Below are 20,304 nucleotides of genomic sequence, written 5' to 3'. Positions count from 1 at the left end.
AATTGAAAGTCAACAAGTAATACTCCATTACTACTCTACTCCACTGTATGCAACAAACTTTTTTAGATGGTAAGGAATAATGCTTTGTTCATTAATCAATATTTATTAATTTATTTGTTTTTTGCTAATCGATATAAAATGGAAACTTTAACACTGACACTCCTATTGTGTGCGAACCACGGTCTCAGGAGTCTTCAGTGCTCAAGAAACCCGGCTGATCAGCAGGTGTTGGTTTAATCAATTGTTTAACATAAGTTACTAAACAATGTACCCAGGTGTGAGGCGAGCATCATCATAACACTAAAACTTAACACTTAAGTTAACTTAACGAGCTCCCAGTTTCACTTTGTTGTTCAGGCCTCAGGTTTGAAGTAGTTTTTCCTTATGAAATCAGAAAGTAGTGGAGGTCAGTCCTTGATTCAGTGATGAGGACAGTGAGTTCACATGCCCTCAAAAGACAAGGCAAAGTCAAGTTGCTGACCTAGTATGAGTAATGGTCTTGTACTTCTAAAGACAATGAAAACATTCCAGTTACAATGTGACTCTTACAGATCACATCAGGGCTTCATTCCATGGTGTTAGTAAGGTATGAAGGTTATGAGTCTGTAGGTTCTCAGTCTGACTCACTGCAGCCCTGCTCATTCTTTACATTATCATCAGTGTCTGTCTGCCCAACTGTCTGACACCAGCTGATAAGAATGCCTTTCTAAATATTTAGCCTCTGTTTTCTATCATTATTATTACACTGAAATTCAATCCGATTCAATATAAATTGTATAGCGCCAAATCAAAAGTGCTCTGAAGGTGCTTTATATTGTAAGGTAGACCCTACAATGACACAATGATCTCCCTTGAGTTCATGCATGGGGTTAAAAAATGCCTCCAGATGTAGACACCACAGTTACTGATCAACACACATTTTATCTGCTTAATTCATTTTTCCTGTAAATGGTTAATTACAGTGAAATAAAGGACTCTCCATACAAATTTTTCCCTGCAGTTAATCCAAGCATACAGTGTCTGTGCGCTATGGTGGCCCTGAAAGTAAGCAGCAATTATTCCAATTTTCTTTTATGTGTTTTTGCATCTTTTTTCTCATTGCTGGTTTTTTCTCAAGTTGTACTCCATTTCACTGCTTGGGGCCACCATAATGTCATCTAAAAGGCAGCAATATAGAAGCAAGAGCTCACATTTATCATGGGTCAGACCAACCACATGTCCCGTATATGATAACCAGTTTGTTTCTTTCCGTTCAGTTTACTCACAAACTCTGTGTTTTATTCTCTGTCAGACTCCTGTTACGTTGCTCTTTGGTGTTTTGCTCAGTGAAGGCAGGCTGTGAGAATGAATCAGGAAGCAGGAAGCTGTGAAGGAGAGCTGGAGGTCAGAATTACATGTCAGGGTTTTGGTAGCTGGCAGTCAGTCCTGATCACCTTCACTAAATCCCTGTCCAACAAAGCAGTATTGAGGCCTTATTGATTTAACTTGAGCTCCAGTCCTGAGTTTTATGTTTATGTGGGTGGTTCAGTTTTTTCTGGGATACATTGCCATGGTAACCTATGGTCAAAATAAGAGATCCGTATAAATGCCCAGGGACCAATCGAATTTGTAAAAAATAGCATCACCTGGATTAGTGAGAGGCAAGATCCCTCAGACGTCAGTGGGTGGATGGTGTCTAATGCTTTTAAGAGCATCAGAAGTTTCTGTATTCACCCAAAAAACATCAGGAAAAAATATCAGTTCTTAGAAGCAACATAATACTCACAAATTTATTGTTTATACATATCAATATAGGTGACCTTTTATTAGGTTTGGTAGTAGACCAAGTCTGTGTGTGACTTGTGTTTTGTGTCGTACAGATAAGCATTCGTCTAATGGAATCGCAGGTTAGAACAATGTAGCTTTAACACTGAGATTTCCACAGTCAGCGTTTTTGAAGAGCAATGGTGAATGCATGTCATTCTAAAAGTACCGTAGCAAAGTTTAAGGCTATCATTTATTCAATGTTATGTGCCAACTAAGCAAACAGCAGCTGCTGCTACTCCCTCAACAGTCGATTGTCCTGTTTATTCTGGTTCTTCCTGCACGCAAACATCACAAGACGCTCATTCTCGAGTTACTTAAAGTTTTGCGGGTGACAGTCTGTACTTCTGCGTGACAATGTATACATGTGTGGTCTGTTCATCAGGGATTCCCAAACGCTGACACTGTCTGCACCACAACGGGTAAATGGCATCGCCTCAAAAAAGAGGACGTGGTTTAAATAAGTAAAGAAATGTTCAGGCCACAAATAACCACAACATAAACACTTGTTTGTTTAAAACTCAGATGTTAATCAAAAAGAAGAAAAATATGAATACATTTAAAAGTTAGTTTTTGATCTGTAAATTAGAAAATTGTTTTGTTCCCGGGTGCAGCACTGTTTTTCTTTGAAGTCTCTCCCTCTTTCCTCCACCTTTAATCTTCTTTGAAATATTTGAAATATTATCATCAGAGATGCAGAAAGACCCTGCGTGTGCAATGCGTGTAGCTTTGAGCCCCAGAAACAATCAACAGATGCTGATCGTATTGAGTTTCATGCAAACAACCATAGACACTCATTCTCCTCTTAAAGTTTCGCATGTAACACTCTTGTTTCTGCGTGACAATGTATACACGTGTGGTCTATTCATCAGGGATTTCCAAAAGTCACACTGGTCACATCAAAATGGGTTAATCTATCACTTAAGAAAAAGGTGATAAATTGAGTACACAACCACAAACTATGTAAACACTTATTTAAAACTCAGATTTTAATCAAAGAGGAATAGGAATACGATTAAAAGTAAAAATTTGAACTCTAAATTCAGGAAGCTATTTTAAAAAAAACAAAAAAAACTATATATATATATATATATATATATATATATATATATATATATATATATATATATATATATATATATATATAGCTATATATATATATATGGGCTTGGAGTTGGCCTCTAGTGTTGTTCTGCATAGGCCTGAACCCCCTCAGTGAGATCATTAACAAGACTGGCTACGGATACCGACTACAGAACGGAGCAGTTGTCAGCCACCTCCTGTACATGGATGACATCAAGCTGTATGCCAAGAGTGAACGAGACATCGATTCACTGATCCACACTACCAGGCTATACAGCAATGACATTGGAATGTCGTTCGGACTGGAGAAGTGTAGTCGGATGGTAACAAAGAGAGGGAAGGTAGTCAGAACTGAGGGGATTGAACTACCAGAAGGCAACATTGCAGACATAGAGGACAGTTACAAGTACTTGGGGATCCCACAGGCGAATGGGAACCATGAAGAGGCCGCTAGAAAAGCTGCAACCACCAAGTACCTGCAGAGGGTCAGGCAAGTCCTGAGGAGTCAGCTGAATGGTAAGAACAAGATCCGGGCCATCAACACGTACGCCCTGCCCGTGATCAGGTACCCTGCTGGGGTAATAGGCTGGCCAAAGGAGGAGATAGAAGCCACTGACATAAAGACAAGAAAGCTCCTGACCATGCATGGAGGGTTTCACCCCAAATCCAGCACCCTGAGGCTGTACACTAAGCGGAAGGAAGGGGGCTGGGGACTGGTGAGTGTCAGCACCACAGTCCAGGATGAGACAACGAACATCCAAGAATACATTAGGAAGATGGCCCGGCAGATAGAGGAGGTGGCTGATATCCAGAAATCCTACCAGTGGCTGGACAAAGCTGGACTGAAAGACAGCACAGAGGCACTAATCATGGCAGCACAAGAACAAGCTCTGAGCACAAGATCCATAGAGGCTGGGGTCTATCACACCAGGCAAGACCCCAGGTGCAGGCTGTGTAAAGATGCCCCAGAGACAATCCAGCACATAACAGCAGGGTGCAAGATGCTAGCAGGCAAGGCATACATGGAACGCCATAACCAAGTGGCCGGCATAGTGTACAGGAACATCTGTGCCGAGTATAACCTGGAAGTCCCGAGGTCAAAATGGGAGATGCCCCCAAGGGTGGTGGAGAATGACCGAGCTAAGATCCTGTGGGACTTCCAGATACAGACGGACAAAATGGTGGTGGCTAACCAACCGGACATAGTGGTGGTAGACAAACAGAAGAAGACGGCCGTAGTGATCGATGTAGCGGTTCCGAATGACAGCAATATCAGGAAGAAGGAACACGAGAAGCTGGAGAAATACCAAGGGCTCAGAGAAGAGCTCGAGAGGATGTGGAGGGTGAAGGTAACGGTGGTCCCCGTGGTAATCGGAGCACTAGGTGCGGTGACTCCCAAGCTAGGCGAGTGGCTCCAGCAGATCCCGGGAACAACATCGGAGATCTCTGTCCAGAAGAGCGCAGTCCTGGGAACAGCTAAGATGCTGCGCAGGACCCTCAAGCTCCCAGGCCTCTGGTAGAGGACCCGAGCTTGAAGGATAAACCGCCCGCAGGGGCGTGCTGGGTGTTTTTTTATATATATATATATATATATATATATATATATATATATTAGGGGTGCAACGATATTCGTATCGATATTGAACCGTTCGATACAGTGCTTTCGGTTCGGTACGCATATGTATCGAACAATACAATTTTTTTCAATTTTTTTTTTTTTTTTTTTTTTTTTTTGTGTCCCGTTTGGATCTATAGCCATCAGAATTGTTGTCTTGAGGCCAAGAAAGATGCCAAGAGGATTTATTTTAAGTGGATCATCATATTGGTCCATTTGATTGACCTTTATTATAATTATGAATTTATTTTATTTTCAGTTGCAAACGGGACAGACATGACTGTGGGATAGGACAGGGGGAAAGAATGAAAGAAAGAGGGGGAGAGAAAGAAAGAAAACCAAAGGGGAGAAAAAAAAAGAACAATACAAAATTTGTAATTTATTTTATCAACTTTCCTTCTGACGATGCTGTCTGTGTTGAGCGCTCAGTGAATCTGCATTTGACTACTCCGCCTAGGCTCGAGAGTGCAGCCTAGGCGGAGTAGTCGAACGCAGATTCACTGAGCACTCAACACAGACAGCATCGTCAGAAGGAAGAGCGCAGGGCAAGCTAGCGAGACAGAAGTTGACCTCCCCACTCTCATTCAGATCTGGCGTTTGGAATTATTTTGGTTTTCATGTGACGTATGACCCTGAAGGTAAGCGAGTCATGGACTAAAGTAAAACAGTATGTTGGATGTGCCATGCAATGCTCAATTACATGGGTGGGAGCTAGTGTGTTAGCGCAGTTAGCTCGTTAACGTGTTGGCCGTCTAGCCCCTCTGTATAGGGTAGCTCGTTAACGGAGATTTGCCGTGTTGTGGCGTTAAGGTCATTTCAACGAGATTAACCTGAAAGCACTAGTGGGAACACAACGAATATGACTGCACATTTACACCGACATCATCCTAGTGCAAAGACAAAAACAACAAGCATGCTACAAACTTTAGCCGAGTCATTTAGACAGCTGTTAGCACATGATTCTCCTTATGGAGACCTGATATGTTTAATATGCTGCTGAGAATATAGCCCAGAAGAAGCGGATAGTATAGCTTTTATTTTGGAAAGAGACATTTCTCTGTAATAAACTCTCTTTTCCAAAGATGAGTGATTCCTCAATCAGATACAGGGCTCGCAATATCGCTAGCCCGACGTCCCGGGGCTATCTCTGCCCTGCCTGTCGGGCTATTGTAGGAAGGAAAAATATATGTCAATGCTTTTGCATTCTTTCAGAAATGTAGCTGGGTAATTATGTCATTGGGTGAGCCACTGTCAATATGTGACATATTGAAATCGTGTTTGAATTTGCGCTTGTTTTTTTGCTTTCACTTTGCAATCGTGCGAACTGTGTATAGAGAGCGACAGCACTGATCTGTGAGTGATGATAATTTGTGCACCAATTCCTCTGACATCGTCTTATTAATTGTTAGCTTACTATGCAAACATGACAAGTGAAATCTCCCGCAGCTTAAACATGTGAGAGGTTGATCGCGCAGAGAATCGCTGAGCTTATGTGAGTGCGGCAGGATATATATTTCACTACGATGACCTGGATGACTGAGAACCTTCACAGACAGATATATATTTTAGTTCTGCTGAGCCAAATAAGACAGGTCAGGGTGAAGAAGTGACAGCCAAAGAAAAGCTTATCACAAAACGGAGAAGTTATGACAAATCAGACTATAAGGCAAAAAGAAAGTGCAGCTTTATGGTTTCATGGACAAAAGAATTTCTGTGGCTGCAATATGACGAGCTAAAAAACAACACGCACAAGGGTTAGGGTTAAATTTAAAAACTGTACTTTTGTGTTAAAATATATATTTATAATTTTAATAAATGACAAATTAAAAAGGCATGAACATTTTTTTTTGTATCGAAAAAATATCGAACCGTGACACCAAAGTATCGAACCGAACCGAACCGTGAATTTTGTGTATCGTTGCACCCCTAATATATATATATATATATATATATATATACATATATATATATATATATATATATATATATATATATATATATATATATATATATATATCAAAGAGAGGGAAGGTAGTCAGAACTGAGGGGATTGAACTACCAGAAGGCAACATTGCAGACATAGAGGACAGTTACAAGTACTTGGGGATCCCGCAGGCAAATGGGAACCATGAAGAGGCCACTAGAAAAGCTGCAACCACCAAGTACCTGCAGAGGGTCAGGCAAGTCCTGAGGAGTCAGCTGAATGGTAAGAACAAGATCCGGGCCATCAACACGTACGCCCTGCCCGTGATCAGGTACCCTGCTGGGGTAATAGGCTGGCCAAAGGAGGAGATAGAAGCCACTGACATAAAGACAAGAAAGCTCCTGACCATGCATGGAGGGTTTCACCCCAAATCCAGCACCCTGAGGCTGTACACTAAGCGGAAGGAAGGGGGCTGGGGACTGGTGAGTGTCAGCACCACAGTCCAGGATGAGACAACGAACATCCAAGAATACATTAGGAAGATGGCCCGGCAGATAGAGGAGGTGGCTGATATCCAGAAATCCTACCAGTGGCTGGACAAAGCTGGACTGAAAGACAGCACAGAGGCACTAATCATGGCAGCACAAGAACAAGCTCTGAGTACAAGATCCATAGAGGCTGAGGTCTATCACACCAGGCAAGACCCCAGGTGCAGGCTGTGTAAAGATGCCCCAGAGACAATCCAGCACATAACAGCAGGGTGCAAGATGCTAGCAGGCAAGGCATAAATGGAACGCCATAACCAAGTGGCCGGCATAGTGTACAGGAACATCTGTGCCGAGTATAACCTGGAAGTCCCGAGGTCAAAATGGGAGATGCCCCCAAGGGTGGTGGAGAATGACCGAGCTAAGATCCTGTGGGACTTCCAGATACAGACGGACAAAATGGTGGTGGCTAACCAACCGGACATAGTGGTGGTAGACAAACAGAAGAAGACGGCCGTAGTGATCGATGTAGCGGTTCCGAATGACAGCAATATCAGGAAGAAGGAACACGAGAAGCTGGAGAAATACCAAGGGCTCAGAGAAGAGCTCGAGAGGATGTGGAGGGTGAAGGTAATGGTGGTCCCCGTGGTAATCGGAGCACTAGGTGCAGTGACTCCCAAGCTAGGCGAGTGGCTCCAGCAGATCCCAGGAATAACATCGGAGATCTCTGTCCAGAAGAGCGCAGTCCTGGGAACAGCTAAGATACTGCGCAGGACCCTCAAGCTCCCAGGCCTCTGGTAGAGGACCCGAGCTTGAAGGATAAACCGCCCGCAGGGGCGTGCTGGGTGTTTTTATATATATATATATATATATATATATATATATATATATATTAGGGGTGCAACGATACACAAAATTCACGGTTCGATATTTTTTCGATACAAAAAAAATGTTCATGCCTTTTTAATTTGTCATTTATTAAATTTTCACGGCACATTCTGCACCACATCTCTGTGCGTTCATCATTTGTTTGAAGCCAGCTCACCTCCTGCAACTACTTTTCCGAGAATACGCGCTTCTTTTGTGGTTCGGACTTCTGACATTTCTTTGGAGGTGGAGGAACATCACAGTAATTGCTTAAAGGAGCTTCTTCGACATCTTTAAGAGTTCTAAACAAATGTCTGTCCTCCTCCTGAAAATCTTATGTACGCAAACACGTTGTTGCAACTTCATATCTTGTGCGCGTTTTTTATTTTGACAGCGAATGCGCACCTGCGGACCACTTATGTGCAGCCCTGGTTATTTAGCTCGTCATATTGCAGCCACAGAAATTATTTTGTCCATGAAACCATAAAGCTGCACTTTCTTTTTGCCTCATAGTCTGATTTGTCATAACTTCTCCGTTTTGTGGTAAGCTTTTCTTTGGCTGTCACTTCTTCACCCTGACCTGTCTTGTTTGGCTCAGCAGAACTAAAATATATATCCTGCTGCTTTTACACGCGCACTCACATAAGCTCAGCGATTCTCTGCGTGATCAACCTCTCACATGTTTAAGCTGTGGGAGATTTCACTTGTCATGTTTGCATAGTAAGCTAACGATTAATAAGACGATGTCAGAGGAATTGGTGCGCAAATTATCATCACTCACCAATCAGTGCTGTCGCTCTCTATACACAGTTCGCACAATTGCAAAGTGAAAGCAAAAACCAAGCGCAAATTCAAACGCGATTTCAATATGTCACATATTGACAGTGGCTCACCGATGCCAATGACATAATTACCCAGCTACATTTCCGAAAGAATGCAAAAGCATTGACATATATTTTTCCTTCCTATGACAGCCCGACGGGCAGGGAAGAGATAGATTTTGGTAGCCCGACTGAAAAAATCGCTAGCCCAACGTCCCGGGGCTTGACAAATTGGTCTCCCTGTGTGAGTTTTTTGGCTGCAAGAGGGAGAAAGAAGAATTGGAAAGGCTCCTCACAGATTTGCTGTCAGATACCAGAACTGCAGACAACTCACGCTCACAGAAGGCCTTCAAAATGAAGGTAAGCAGAGCCTGTGTCATTACCGAAATTTAAATGTGAGCAGTGAGCGCTCAAAGTTTTCGCAGTCAAGCTGATAGAGCATCTATATGATATGATATAAAGCACAAAAAATTGAATTACAAGTTGATTATATAAGATTTAAAAAGGGGTTTGTGCAAGGTTTTAAGGTTGAATAAATAAAAATGAATGACAAATTGAACACGGCAGTAGTGGGTGCATAATTTTCATAGAGCTGTTTATATATTCATAAGTCACATTTGGCATCACTGTTTTATCAGAGCTGCAGAAATGCACCGAGGAACTCTGGAGAAAAAATAAGATGAGACATTGCATCTTTTAGATTTTTCAAACAAAGAAAAAAACCGTAGAAATTAGTCCACAATGAAAAGTACAAGAAAACTCATGGTTAAATAAATACCTGACAGAAAAAACTGATTCACATTCAATCATAAAAAAAAATCCTTATGTTTTAAACAGCTCTGTATATACAAAAAAATAAAAGCAAATAATTAAAGACAAAGCAACATGCTGCTGTTTGTCTTCATGAAAAATTCAGAAACACATATACATGAGACATATCCATACAGATACTTCTGTATGGATTCATCTGTATGCATGTAATAATAATTAATAATAACTATTCATGAAAAAGTACTGAAATCAGTTCACAAGCTGTTAGAGTTTCATACTTTAAGTTACATTAAAATCCATTCAGACAATGGTAATAAAAATAATTTAAAAAAAGGTTGCATGACACACACTAGAGAAATGCGTCATAAATGTAATTATTCTTACTGTCTGTTCACATGGATGCGTCAGACTAACCCAAGATATTCACAGAGGAAGGGGTCAAGCTCACACAGAAACTCAATCATCTGTGAACTGGCAGCTTCACCTTTCTTCCTCACAGTGTCGATAACAAAGCGAGCTCTGTCACTTCTGTTTTGTATGACGTCTGCTTCCTCCATCTCAGCATCAGTTAGGACCTTTTCATCCAGCAGTTTGTCCATCAGACTGCTGAGAACAGGTCCTGATATACTTTTGATGAAGCAGCTACGTAGAGCTGATAGTCTCTTTATTGGATCAGTGTCCAAAGTATCAGTTTTCCCTCCGCTGGGCAACAGACAAACCTCTCTTTCCCAAACACAGCTGGAGCTGCTCTTGTCTCCCAGACTCAGGTTAATATCCGTGAGGATTTTTTTTAAGACTACCTGAAATGATGGGAAGTAGCTTTCATGGTGCTCCTCATCAAAATCAGCTTCTTTGGGTTGAACTTTAATCAGGTCATGCTCAGGATCAGTGACCAGAGTGTAAACCTGCTTTGGGTGCAGTTTACAGTGAGATGATGTCTCTATGTATCTCTCAGTTTTGTCTGACGTCTTCCTGTTACGCAGAATTTTGCTGAACACAATATTTCGTGGCAGCATGAACACACTGAGGACAGATCTGAGATCAGGATCAACTGGGGGTTTGTAGAAGAGCAGAACCAAAGCTTGGACTGGGTCAGGGGGAGAGTCTTCATCCTTCACATTACCATAACCAGAAAACCCTGTGATGTTTATAAAAGCATGACTTTCTGTTATCTTGTGGGGGTTAATAAACTCGATACCCTCATCATTCACATGAGCGACCTGCAAGAACTGACCTCCACCTGTGGAGATGAGCTCACAGTGTGGGAGATGAAGCTGACACACAGACTGCTGCTGACATTTGATGTCAAACAGGGGTCCTGCAGGCTTCTTGTGGTGTTGGGCCAGCAGCCTCTTGTTCCAAGGGACAGTCCTGTAAACCACGTCTCCTTCTGCCTGCATGACAAACACCAGGCCGGTCACACTGCACTGGTACAGGCCTGCACAGGAGCACTGGAACAGGTAGGTTTCATCATCAAACTCATCAGCAGTAATGCCAGGTGTAAACCCCTTTAACCTCATGTCAGGTGAGCTTGCTGCTTGCATCAAGTTCTTGATTGGTGTTTTGGTCAGTGAAGACAGGCTGTGAGAACGAGTCAAGCAGCAGGAATCTGTGGAGGAGAAATGTACACGAGAACTGTGTGAAAGCGTATTGGTTGATGACATGTTCTTAGTCATGACAGGAGGATCCGTTTCTCTTGACTTGTTTTTTATCCATGGAGAAGAAACTCTGCAACCATCTTCTTTAATTGTTCCTTCACTTATGTGTTTAGGCAACCCAGTGGATTTACAGGGTGATGAAGTCTTGCCCATCAGGTTTGTGGAGCCAAACTTAATTTCACCACATTTACCTTCAGTATACTGGTGAGATGTGTTTTGTTCCTCTTGCGAATCTTCCATCTCATGCAAAACAACAGTAAGAGCGCCAGACAAATGAAACTGTCTAAAATCACTGTCTTCCACTTTGAGCTCCTCATAAACAATTGACGGCTCCGGTGATGGGGAAGGATTGTGGCTTAAAGGTTTACGGTTCTCCTTTCTGTCTGACTTCTTCAACTTAAAATGTAAAATCTTGAATCGATGTTTATAAGCTGAAATCTTTTTTTCTTTAGGTAGTGAAGTACTCCTGTAGCAGACACCATCATCATCATTGTCGTCGTCTGTGTTCAGCTCTGTTCTGATGTTTTCATCACTGATGCAGTATGTCCTACAGGAGAGCCTTCTGAGAAAGAAGCACCAACCTGCTCTTACATCCTCCTCACCTTCTTCATCATGTGACTTAAATGCATAATTTGTGTCTTCTTCTGTTTTTCCTTCACTTATTGGATCATCTCTAACTTTAGTGATTTCTCTCTTTTTGTCCTTTAAGTGTCTGTTCTTAAATAAACACTTCATCTTTTCTTCTTTAAATGTCTCTTGTTTAAAGAAGCTGCTTCAGTCTTCTTTTTGGCTCTGATGGTATCCGTCACTTTCTTGAACCTGGAAAACCAATTGTAGACTTTGTTTTATTCTGTAAGAATCATTCAGTAGCTGGTGTGTATACAGAATAAATACAAATCATTATTTACGCCTACACATTCAATTCAATTTTATTTATAGAGTGCAAAATCACAACAACAGTCGCCTCAACGCACTTTATATTGTAAAGTAGACCCTACAATAATACATACAGAGAAAAACTCAACAATCATAAGACCCCTTATGAGCAGCACTTTGGTGACAGTGGGGACGAAAAACTCCCTTTTAACAGGAAGAAACCTCCGGCAGAACCAGGCTCAGGGAGGGGCATCTTGTCTAATGTAGACAAGATGCAATCCCGGATTGAAAATGCTGATTTGAGATGGTTTGTAGTGGACCTGTGTGGTTAAGATTTGGAATTGCTGTAAATAACACAGAATTGAATAAATAAAACAATCCAAAATTGAATTCAAAATCCTGCTCCTCACATACAAGGTCTTAAATAATCATCTTTTACTCCAGCAGAGTTCATTCGAGTTCGTTAATTAAACAAATGTATACAAATATTATAATATCATATAACATCTGTAGGGCTCTGCACAGCATGGAGGCTGCATCACATGAAAGTACCTGGCTGGAAAAAAAATGTTCAGTGAGAGAGAAGTTACTTACAAAGGCTACACAGCAGTACACTGAAGTCACTCCACTTTGTCACCAACACTTGTGACCAGACAAAAAATATGAGCACACGTTTTCCCCACACACCAGCTGGTGCTTATACAGGAAGTAAAAAGAACACAAAAGTGTCAGAACGCATCAGAGCCTGATTAAGTGACGTTAAAAGAAAAAGGCAAGAAAGAATTTAACATAACATAAACCAATGAACAAGATGTGTTTCACTCGGACATTTCAGCTTAAACTATATTTTCATTTTTCGTTAATAGTTTTATTATTTAATCATTGAATTTTATTGAATAAGTGCAATGAATATATTGTCCTATTTGAGCCAAGTAGCTTATTTGTCTCTCTCTTATTTATTTTTCTTTTCCGGCTCATGTGTTTTCACACATTTAAACTGATGTTGTTATTTTACTCCTGTAGAGAACTACTGTTGACATCAGTTTTTACAAATCCATAATCAAGAAACACGAAGCAATTAATTATTTTTCTTTGTTTTTGTTTTTTAAGCGAGCGATACAAAGTTATCTCGGTTGTTTGGATGATTATATTCCAGCTTGATCCAAAAGTATGCAAAAAGAAATATGCGCATATTCAGTGAAACTGGAACAGGACGCAACGCTGTAAACAGCCTGAGTGTGTTTAACAGACCGAGGATGTCCGACCTGCATTTCAGCTTCGCTCCTGATCTGGACAGAGCCACGTTTTTACACTCGTACGTGACAATCAGGGCCCGAAATCTCTCTGGATGTGCCCTCTGTACAAAAATGTTCATGCCACAACTAAAAATAAAAATAAAAATAAAAATAAAAATAAACGCCACTTTAATTAACAGAGAAATGTTAATTGTTACAGACAAACACGGCCCGCTGACGCCGGGGTGCAAACGGGAGTTCTAAAAAGTTTGTTAGAAAGAATTTGTTTCTGTAAGCTCTTCTTTTCTTAACTTTCATATTTTTAAAATGTTCTCTACAAATGTTTTAAAATGTTTCTCTGCAGATAACCCAAATGTTCACATTCTACATTACCTGAAGCTTCCTTAACGTTTCAGTCTTGATTTCCTTTTTCGGTGTGATCCACCGACTGCACCTGCCAAGATCTGACTTTACCTTCGACCAGTAAGTTTTAAGAATATATAAACGAAAATGGCTTAAAATCACTTTACCACCTATCGACCTTGATCCCATGTACACCTCAGCTATTAGAAATGTTTTTGTTCATTTCAAAGTCCAGCAGGGCGGGGCCGACCTGTACACGTCACCAGTATCTCACCCTTTTAGTTTATTTCGATTTATTGTTTTTTGCTTTGTGTTTAATAAACTTTCAAATCTAATTTAAATCCAATCTAAACTATTTTGCTTGTAAGAAAGGAACATGCTGCTTTCAAAAAGCATAGATTAGAAGTGGGCAGAGATTTATAGTTAAAGAAAGTGAAACAAAAAGTAATGTATAAAAACAAACGCTGAGCTGTCTGACTGCTCCAGTAATTATGTAACAACAAATGCAGTTCCTGCTTTTTTGTTTGTTTGCTTGTTTTAATCAATTTTAAATCATGCTTTTTATTTGTTTTTGTTTCTAATGTCTCTGTAAAGCACTTTGAATCACCTTGTTGTTGAATTGTGCTATACAAATAAACTTGCCTTGCCTCTCTCTCCCTCTCATTTATTTTTTTTAATTTCCGGTAAATGATTCACTCTCACCTGTGTTTTCACACATTTAATCTAATATTGTTATTGTTAGTCCTGGTTTAGGACTACAGCTGAAAAACCTGTGACTACATTTTCGAAGGTATGTTTTGGCGCATCAGTAAAAACATCAGTATGGAAACATCAGGTTTTACAAATCCACGATCAAGACACACGAAGCAGGCGATGTCCGACCTGCTTTTCAGCTTCGCTCCTGACCTGGACAGAGCCACAGTCTCTACTTTCATTTTTACACCCGTGCGTGACAATCAGCGCCCAAAACCTCTCTGAATGTTTGAAAAATGTTCGGCGGGGCCGACCTGTACACGTCACCAGTATCTCACCCTTTTAGTTTAATTCGATTTATTGTTTTTTGCTTTTTTGTTTAATAAACTTTCAAATCTCATTTAAATCCTTTGCAAACTATTTTGCTTCTAACAAAGGAACATGCTGCTTTCAAAAAGCATAGATTAGAAGTGGGCAGAGATTTATAGTTAAAGAAAGTGAAACAAAAAGTAATGTATAAAAACAAACGCTGTCTGACCGCTCCGGTAATTATGTAACAACAAATGCAGTTCCTGCTTTCTTGTTTGTTTGCTTGTTTTAATCAATTTTAAATCATGCTTTTTATTTGTTTTTGTTTCTAATGTCTCTGTAAAGCACTTTGAATCACCTTGTTGTTGAATTGTGCTATACAAATAAACTTGCCTTGCCTCTCTCTCTCTCTCTTTCTCTCTCCCTCTCATTTATTTTTTTTAATTTCCGGTAAATGATTCACTCTCACCTGTGTTTTCACACATTTAATCTAATATTGTTATTGTTAGTCCTGGTTTAGGACTACAGCTGAAAAACCTGTGACTACATTTTCGAAGGTATGTTTTGGCGCATCAGTAAAAACCTCAGTATGGAAACATCAGGTTTTACAAATCCACGATCAAGACACACGAAGCAGGCGATGTCCGACCTGCTTTTCAGCTTCGCTCCTGACCTGGACAGAGCCACAGTCTCTACTTTCATTTTTACACCCGTGCGTGACAATCAGCGCCCGAAACCTCTCTGAATGTTCGAAAAATGTTCGGCGTGGCCGACCTGTACACGTCACAAGTATCTCACCCTTTTAGTTTAATTCGATTTATTGTTTTTTACTTTTTTGTTTAATAAACTTTCAAATCTCATTTAAATCCTTTGCAAACTATTTTGCTTCTAACAAAGGAACATGCTGCTTTCAAAAAGCATAGATTAGAAGTGGGCAGAGATTTATAGTTAAAGAAAGTGAAACAAAAAGTAATGTATAAAAACAAACGCTGAGCTGTCTGACTGCTCCAGTAATTATGTAACAACAAATGCAGTTCCTGCTTTCTTGCTTTTCACTTTTTCCGGGTTTTTGATTAAATTAACCTAAATTAATCCAAAATGTCTTGGAAAGCTCAGAATTACATGTCAGGGTTTTGGTAGCTGGCAGTCAGTCCTGATCACCTTCACTAAATCCCTGTCCAACAAAGCAGTATTGAGGCCTTATTGATTTAACTTGAGCTCCAGTCCTGAGTTTTATGTTTATGAAGGTGGTTCAGTTTTTTCTGGGATACATTGCCATGGTAACCTATGGTCAAAATAAGAGATCCGTATAAATGCCCAGGGACCAATCGAATTTGTAAAAAAAATAGCATCACCTGGATTAGTGAGAGGCAAGATCCCTCAGACGTCAGTGGGTGGATGGTGTCTAATGCTTTTAAGAGCATCAGAAGTTTCTGTATTCACCCAAAAAACATCAGGAAAAATATCAGTTCTTAGAAGCAACATAATACTCACAAATTTATTGTTTATACATATCAATATAGGTGACCTTTTATTAGGTTTGGTAGTAGACCAAGTCTGTGTGTGACTTGTGTTTTGTGTCGTACAGATAAGCTTTCGTCTGATGGAATCGCAGGTTAGAACAATGTAGCTTTAACACTGAGATTTCCACAGTCAGCGTTTTAGGAAGAGCAACGGTGAATGCATGTCATTCTAAAAGTACCGTAGCAAAGTTTAAGGCTATCATTTATTCAATGTTATGTGCCAACTAAGCAAACAGCAGCTGCTGCTACTCCCTCAACAGTCGATTGTCCTGTTTATTCTGGTTCATCCTGCACGCAAACATCACACGACGCTCATTCTCGAGTTACTTAAAGTTTTGCGGGTGACAGTCTGTACTTCTGCGTGACAATGTATACATGTGTGGTCTGTTCATCAGGGATTCCCAAACGCTGACACTGTCTGCACCACAAATGGGTAAATGGCATCGCCTCAAAAAAGAGGACGTGGTTTAAATAAGTAAAGAAATGTTCAGGCCACAAATAACCACAACATAAACACTTGTTTGTTTAAAACTCAGATGTTAATCAAAAAGAAGAAAAATCTAAATGCAAATAAAAGTTTTTGTTTTTGAACTGTACATTTGAAATTATTGTTTTCCAGGGTGCAGCACCGTTGTTCTTTGAAGTCTCTCCCTCTTTCCTCCACCTTTAATCTTCTTGTGTTCTCCATTCGATCATCCAACTAAATAAATATCAGAGAAGCAGAACGACGTCCTGCAGGACCCTGCGTGTGCAATGCACTTAGCTTTGAGCCCCAGAAACAATCAACAGATGCTGAAAGATGCTGATCGTAGTGAGTTTCATGCAAACAAGATGAGACACTCATTCTCCACTTAAAGTTTACCAGCTACACCTGTCTTATCTATGACCTATGACACCTTTCTCTGTAAGATCTTTAACAAAGTCTTAATAATAAAGTCCTTTAAAAAAAGTTTCAGTTTTTAATGAGCAATTATAGAGAAGCTATATCAGATTCCCTTATGAGAGAAATGTGTAATATAACATTGCTGCCGTCATCGGTCCATTACAGGGACATTATTGTAGATTATTTGAGTGCTTGGACTCGTGGGAGAACCCCAAGTTCGATTCCAGCTGCTGGAATCACTCGGTAGTAGATTTTCTGAGCACACAGACTGTGATCAGATGACCTGCTGTGGATGGTTCTAAGGTTTACTGCTTTTTGTGGATTTAGCCATCATATTGTATAAGCACCTGTCACGTTAGAGATGCTTTCGAACCCCTGGTCATTGTCTAAACACCATCAGCTGAAAATCACATTTTAAAATCTCTGCACTTATTGGCAGTTATTTAGTTTTGCACACTTAATCACTGTGGTAGGCTGCCACTTATGAAACCCCTAAATGACATCACAGTCGGCTGGGAAAGAGGAAGGAGTCACACGACAGATTGGAATAAAAAGACATGACAACCTGTCTAAAAGATTCAGTTATAAGAAAACGATGGACAAGTTACTGGGTAGGTGAGATCTCTTTTTTTCTGTCTTTAATGCATGTAGGTTTATGTAAAACTAGATAAGTTTACATAGTTTATCCAGTTTATTCTGATGTCAGTTTTCATAAGAAAAGGTCAAATTAGAAATGCAATACAGCACTGCTAGTCCCCAGCCTAGATAGAAAACAGACCTATTAATTGCACTTGTGTGAATACTATGCATTTAATTTTTGCTGAAAGCGTTTAACTTATAATAATCTTGTGATTATTATTATTATTTGCCAAATTCCTTTATTTAAAAAAGTTACATATGCTGAGAACAAACTAGCAGCACACAGAGTTTTAAATCATTTCTGTCATGATCTCTTTTAAAACAAATCTGAGATCACACTGTTTCAACATGTTTTATAAGAGTTGAGAGTGAAAAGTGTTGCAATGAAGAGTTTATTTTTAATGTTTCACAGATGCAAACAAGACAGGATGAAACTCAGACAGAAACATCCACACTGCGTTAATGCAGGAGACGCACCACTGAAGAAAAAGAAAAAGCTTAATGGACAGACTTCTGTACCAATGAACACACAATCTAACAGTCAGAGTGTTAATGGGCAGGGAAGCCTAGAAGGAATCAAACATACTGGTGCTATTACATATAATGCAATGATCCAGAACAAAGATCGGCGTCAGTCACTGACCACAACACAACGAAGGACGGATTTAACACAAGCAACCTGTTCACCTGACATGAAGCCACAAAGCTGCTTTGAAGAGTTTACACCTATCATCACTGCTGATGAGTCTGATGATGAAACCTACCTGTTCCAGTGCTCCAGTGCAGGCCTGTACCAGTGCAGTGTGACCGGCCTGGTGTTTGACATGAAGGCAGAAGGAGACGTGGTTTACAGGACTGTCCCTTGGAACAGGAGGCTGCTGGCCCAACACCACAAGAAGCCTGCAGGACCCCTGTTTGACATCAAATGTCAGCAGCAGTCTGTGTGTCAGCTTCATCTCCCACACTGTGAGCTCATCTCCACAGGTGGAGGTCAGTTCTTGCAGGTCGCTCATGTGAAGGATGAAGGCATTGAGTTCATCCCCCCTCATCAGATAACAGAAACTCATGTTGTTATAAACATCACAGGGTTTTCTGGTTTTGGTAATGTGAAGGATGAAGACTCTCCCCCTGAACCAGTCCAAGCTTTGGTTCTGCTCTTCTACAAACCTCCAGAAGAACTTAATCTCAGATCCTTCCTCAATGTATTGTTGTTGCCAAGGAACATCATGATCCATGATGTTAAAAACAAGAGGAGGGAATTAGTTGGTGAAGAGATGTACATAGATGTACCCTCAAAATGTATTCTGTATCCAAAGCAGGTTTACACTCTGTCCACTGTTCATGACGATGACCTGATTGTAGTTCAACCAAATGAGGCAGAGTTTAATGAGGAGCATAACTACTCCATCACAACCTTCCAGGTGATTTTAAAAACAATCATTACAGATATTAACCTGAGTGTGACACACCAGGGTAGCGCCAGCTGTATCTGGGAAAGAGAGGTTTGTCTTTTGCCCAACAGAGTTAGAGACATGGCTGCTTCTCCAAAAAAGAGGCTTTTAAATGTAAGGAGCTCATTCATTGATAGGATATCAGGACCTGTTCTCAGCAGTCTGATGGACAAACTCCTGGAGAAAGGGTTGATGGTTGATGGTGACAGGGAGGAAGCAGACGCAATGCAAACCAGGAGCGATAGAGCTCGTTTTGTTATCGACACTGTGAGAAGGAAAGGTGAAGCTGCCAGTTCACAGATGATTGAGTTTCTGCGTGAGCTTGACGCCTTCCTCCACAGAAATCTTTTTTTGATTTGATGTATCTGGCAAATTTTGTTATGTTTGCCTAGATCTGATTGAGTCTTTCAGGCTTCAGCTACAACATCAATAACCACGAGTGATCCAGTGTCGCCCATGCATCATTGTGTTGGAGGTTGATTTTAGTTTAATTTGTCCAAATAGGACTAATGCAGCTTTTTTTGATCTTTAAGCAAAGTTTAATCCAGACCTTTATCTTCAGACTGAAATCTGATTTGTACCTTGTGGTGAATCCTCTTGGGGATTTTTGTTTCTTTGTTTTGTTTGTTTTGTGAAGGCTCCTGTTTATGATACGTACACATAGACCACCCAGATAGCAAGGAAACATTGAAACAATGTTGAGTCAATATCAGGCGATGTCATTGAATCAATGTTGAAGTGTGACGTTGACCTAACGTCACTCTTGCACCCTTTTTTAACGTTGAAACAACGTCAGGTTTTGATATTGAATCAATGTTGAAACCTGACATTGATTCGACGTTATATTTTCTAATACTGTTGACATTAAAACAATGTCAGATTCTGATATTGAAACACTGTTGAGCTATGGTGTTGATTTTCCACCTCTTTCGCACAGTTGCTTTTTATTAAAACAACAGTTAAATCATGACTGGAAATCTACCTTTCTTTATAGGTATTTTAACCAATACTAAACTACTGCATGTTTCCATCAATACTTCAACCACCTAAACACATAATTGTACTTATTCCTCAAATTGGACACCCTTTATAAAAAAATGTCTCACAATGTATCATGTCAATATTAATATCCTAAAATAAGAAAGCATTGCATGTGATGTAACAGAGAAAAAAAACTAAACAATAAAAGGTCAATAGACATGTTTCGTTTGCTAAATACTTTATTAAAAGACAGTTTCCTATTTACATTTATATGTTTCACAGAAGTTTGTAATTTTTACTCTGGGATGGGGATGGATGGTGTGG

General features: G+C 40.2%; 2 protein-coding genes across 2 annotated transcripts; one reads left to right on the top strand and one right to left on the bottom strand.

Moving 5' to 3' along the window:
• Nucleotides 1–9,333: 9,333 nt before the first annotated feature.
• Nucleotides 9,334–13,674, bottom strand: LOC146702277 (caspase recruitment domain-containing protein 8-like). The gene is made up of 2 exons (XM_085469231.1): nt 13,532–13,674; nt 9,334–11,846 (listed from the first exon to the last, which is right to left on the bottom strand). The coding sequence occupies exon 2, from the start codon at nt 11,760–11,762 to the stop codon at nt 9,774–9,776; it is 1,989 nt and encodes a 662-aa protein (XP_085325357.1). The 5' UTR covers nt 11,763–11,846; nt 13,532–13,674; the 3' UTR covers nt 9,334–9,773.
• Nucleotides 13,675–17,976: 4,302 nt separating this feature from the next.
• LOC146702276 (NACHT, LRR and PYD domains-containing protein 1a allele 5-like) lies at nt 17,977–19,761 on the top strand. Its single transcript, XM_085469230.1, has one exon. It carries the CDS (start codon nt 17,977–17,979, stop codon nt 19,357–19,359), a length of 1,383 nt encoding a protein of 460 aa, XP_085325356.1. The 3' UTR covers nt 19,360–19,761.
• The last annotated feature ends 543 nt before the right edge of the window (nt 19,762–20,304 follow it).

The sequence above is a fragment of the Copadichromis virginalis genome, linkage group LG9 (assembly GCF_057382275.1).
Source record: "Copadichromis virginalis isolate Kocher_CV1m ecotype Utaka linkage group LG9, C_Virginalis_male_GT1.1, whole genome shotgun sequence".
Lineage (NCBI taxonomy): Eukaryota > Metazoa > Chordata > Actinopteri > Cichliformes > Cichlidae > Copadichromis > Copadichromis virginalis.
Note: the sequence above shows the minus strand (reverse complement) of the source record. Positions and strands in the feature narration are given on the sequence as shown.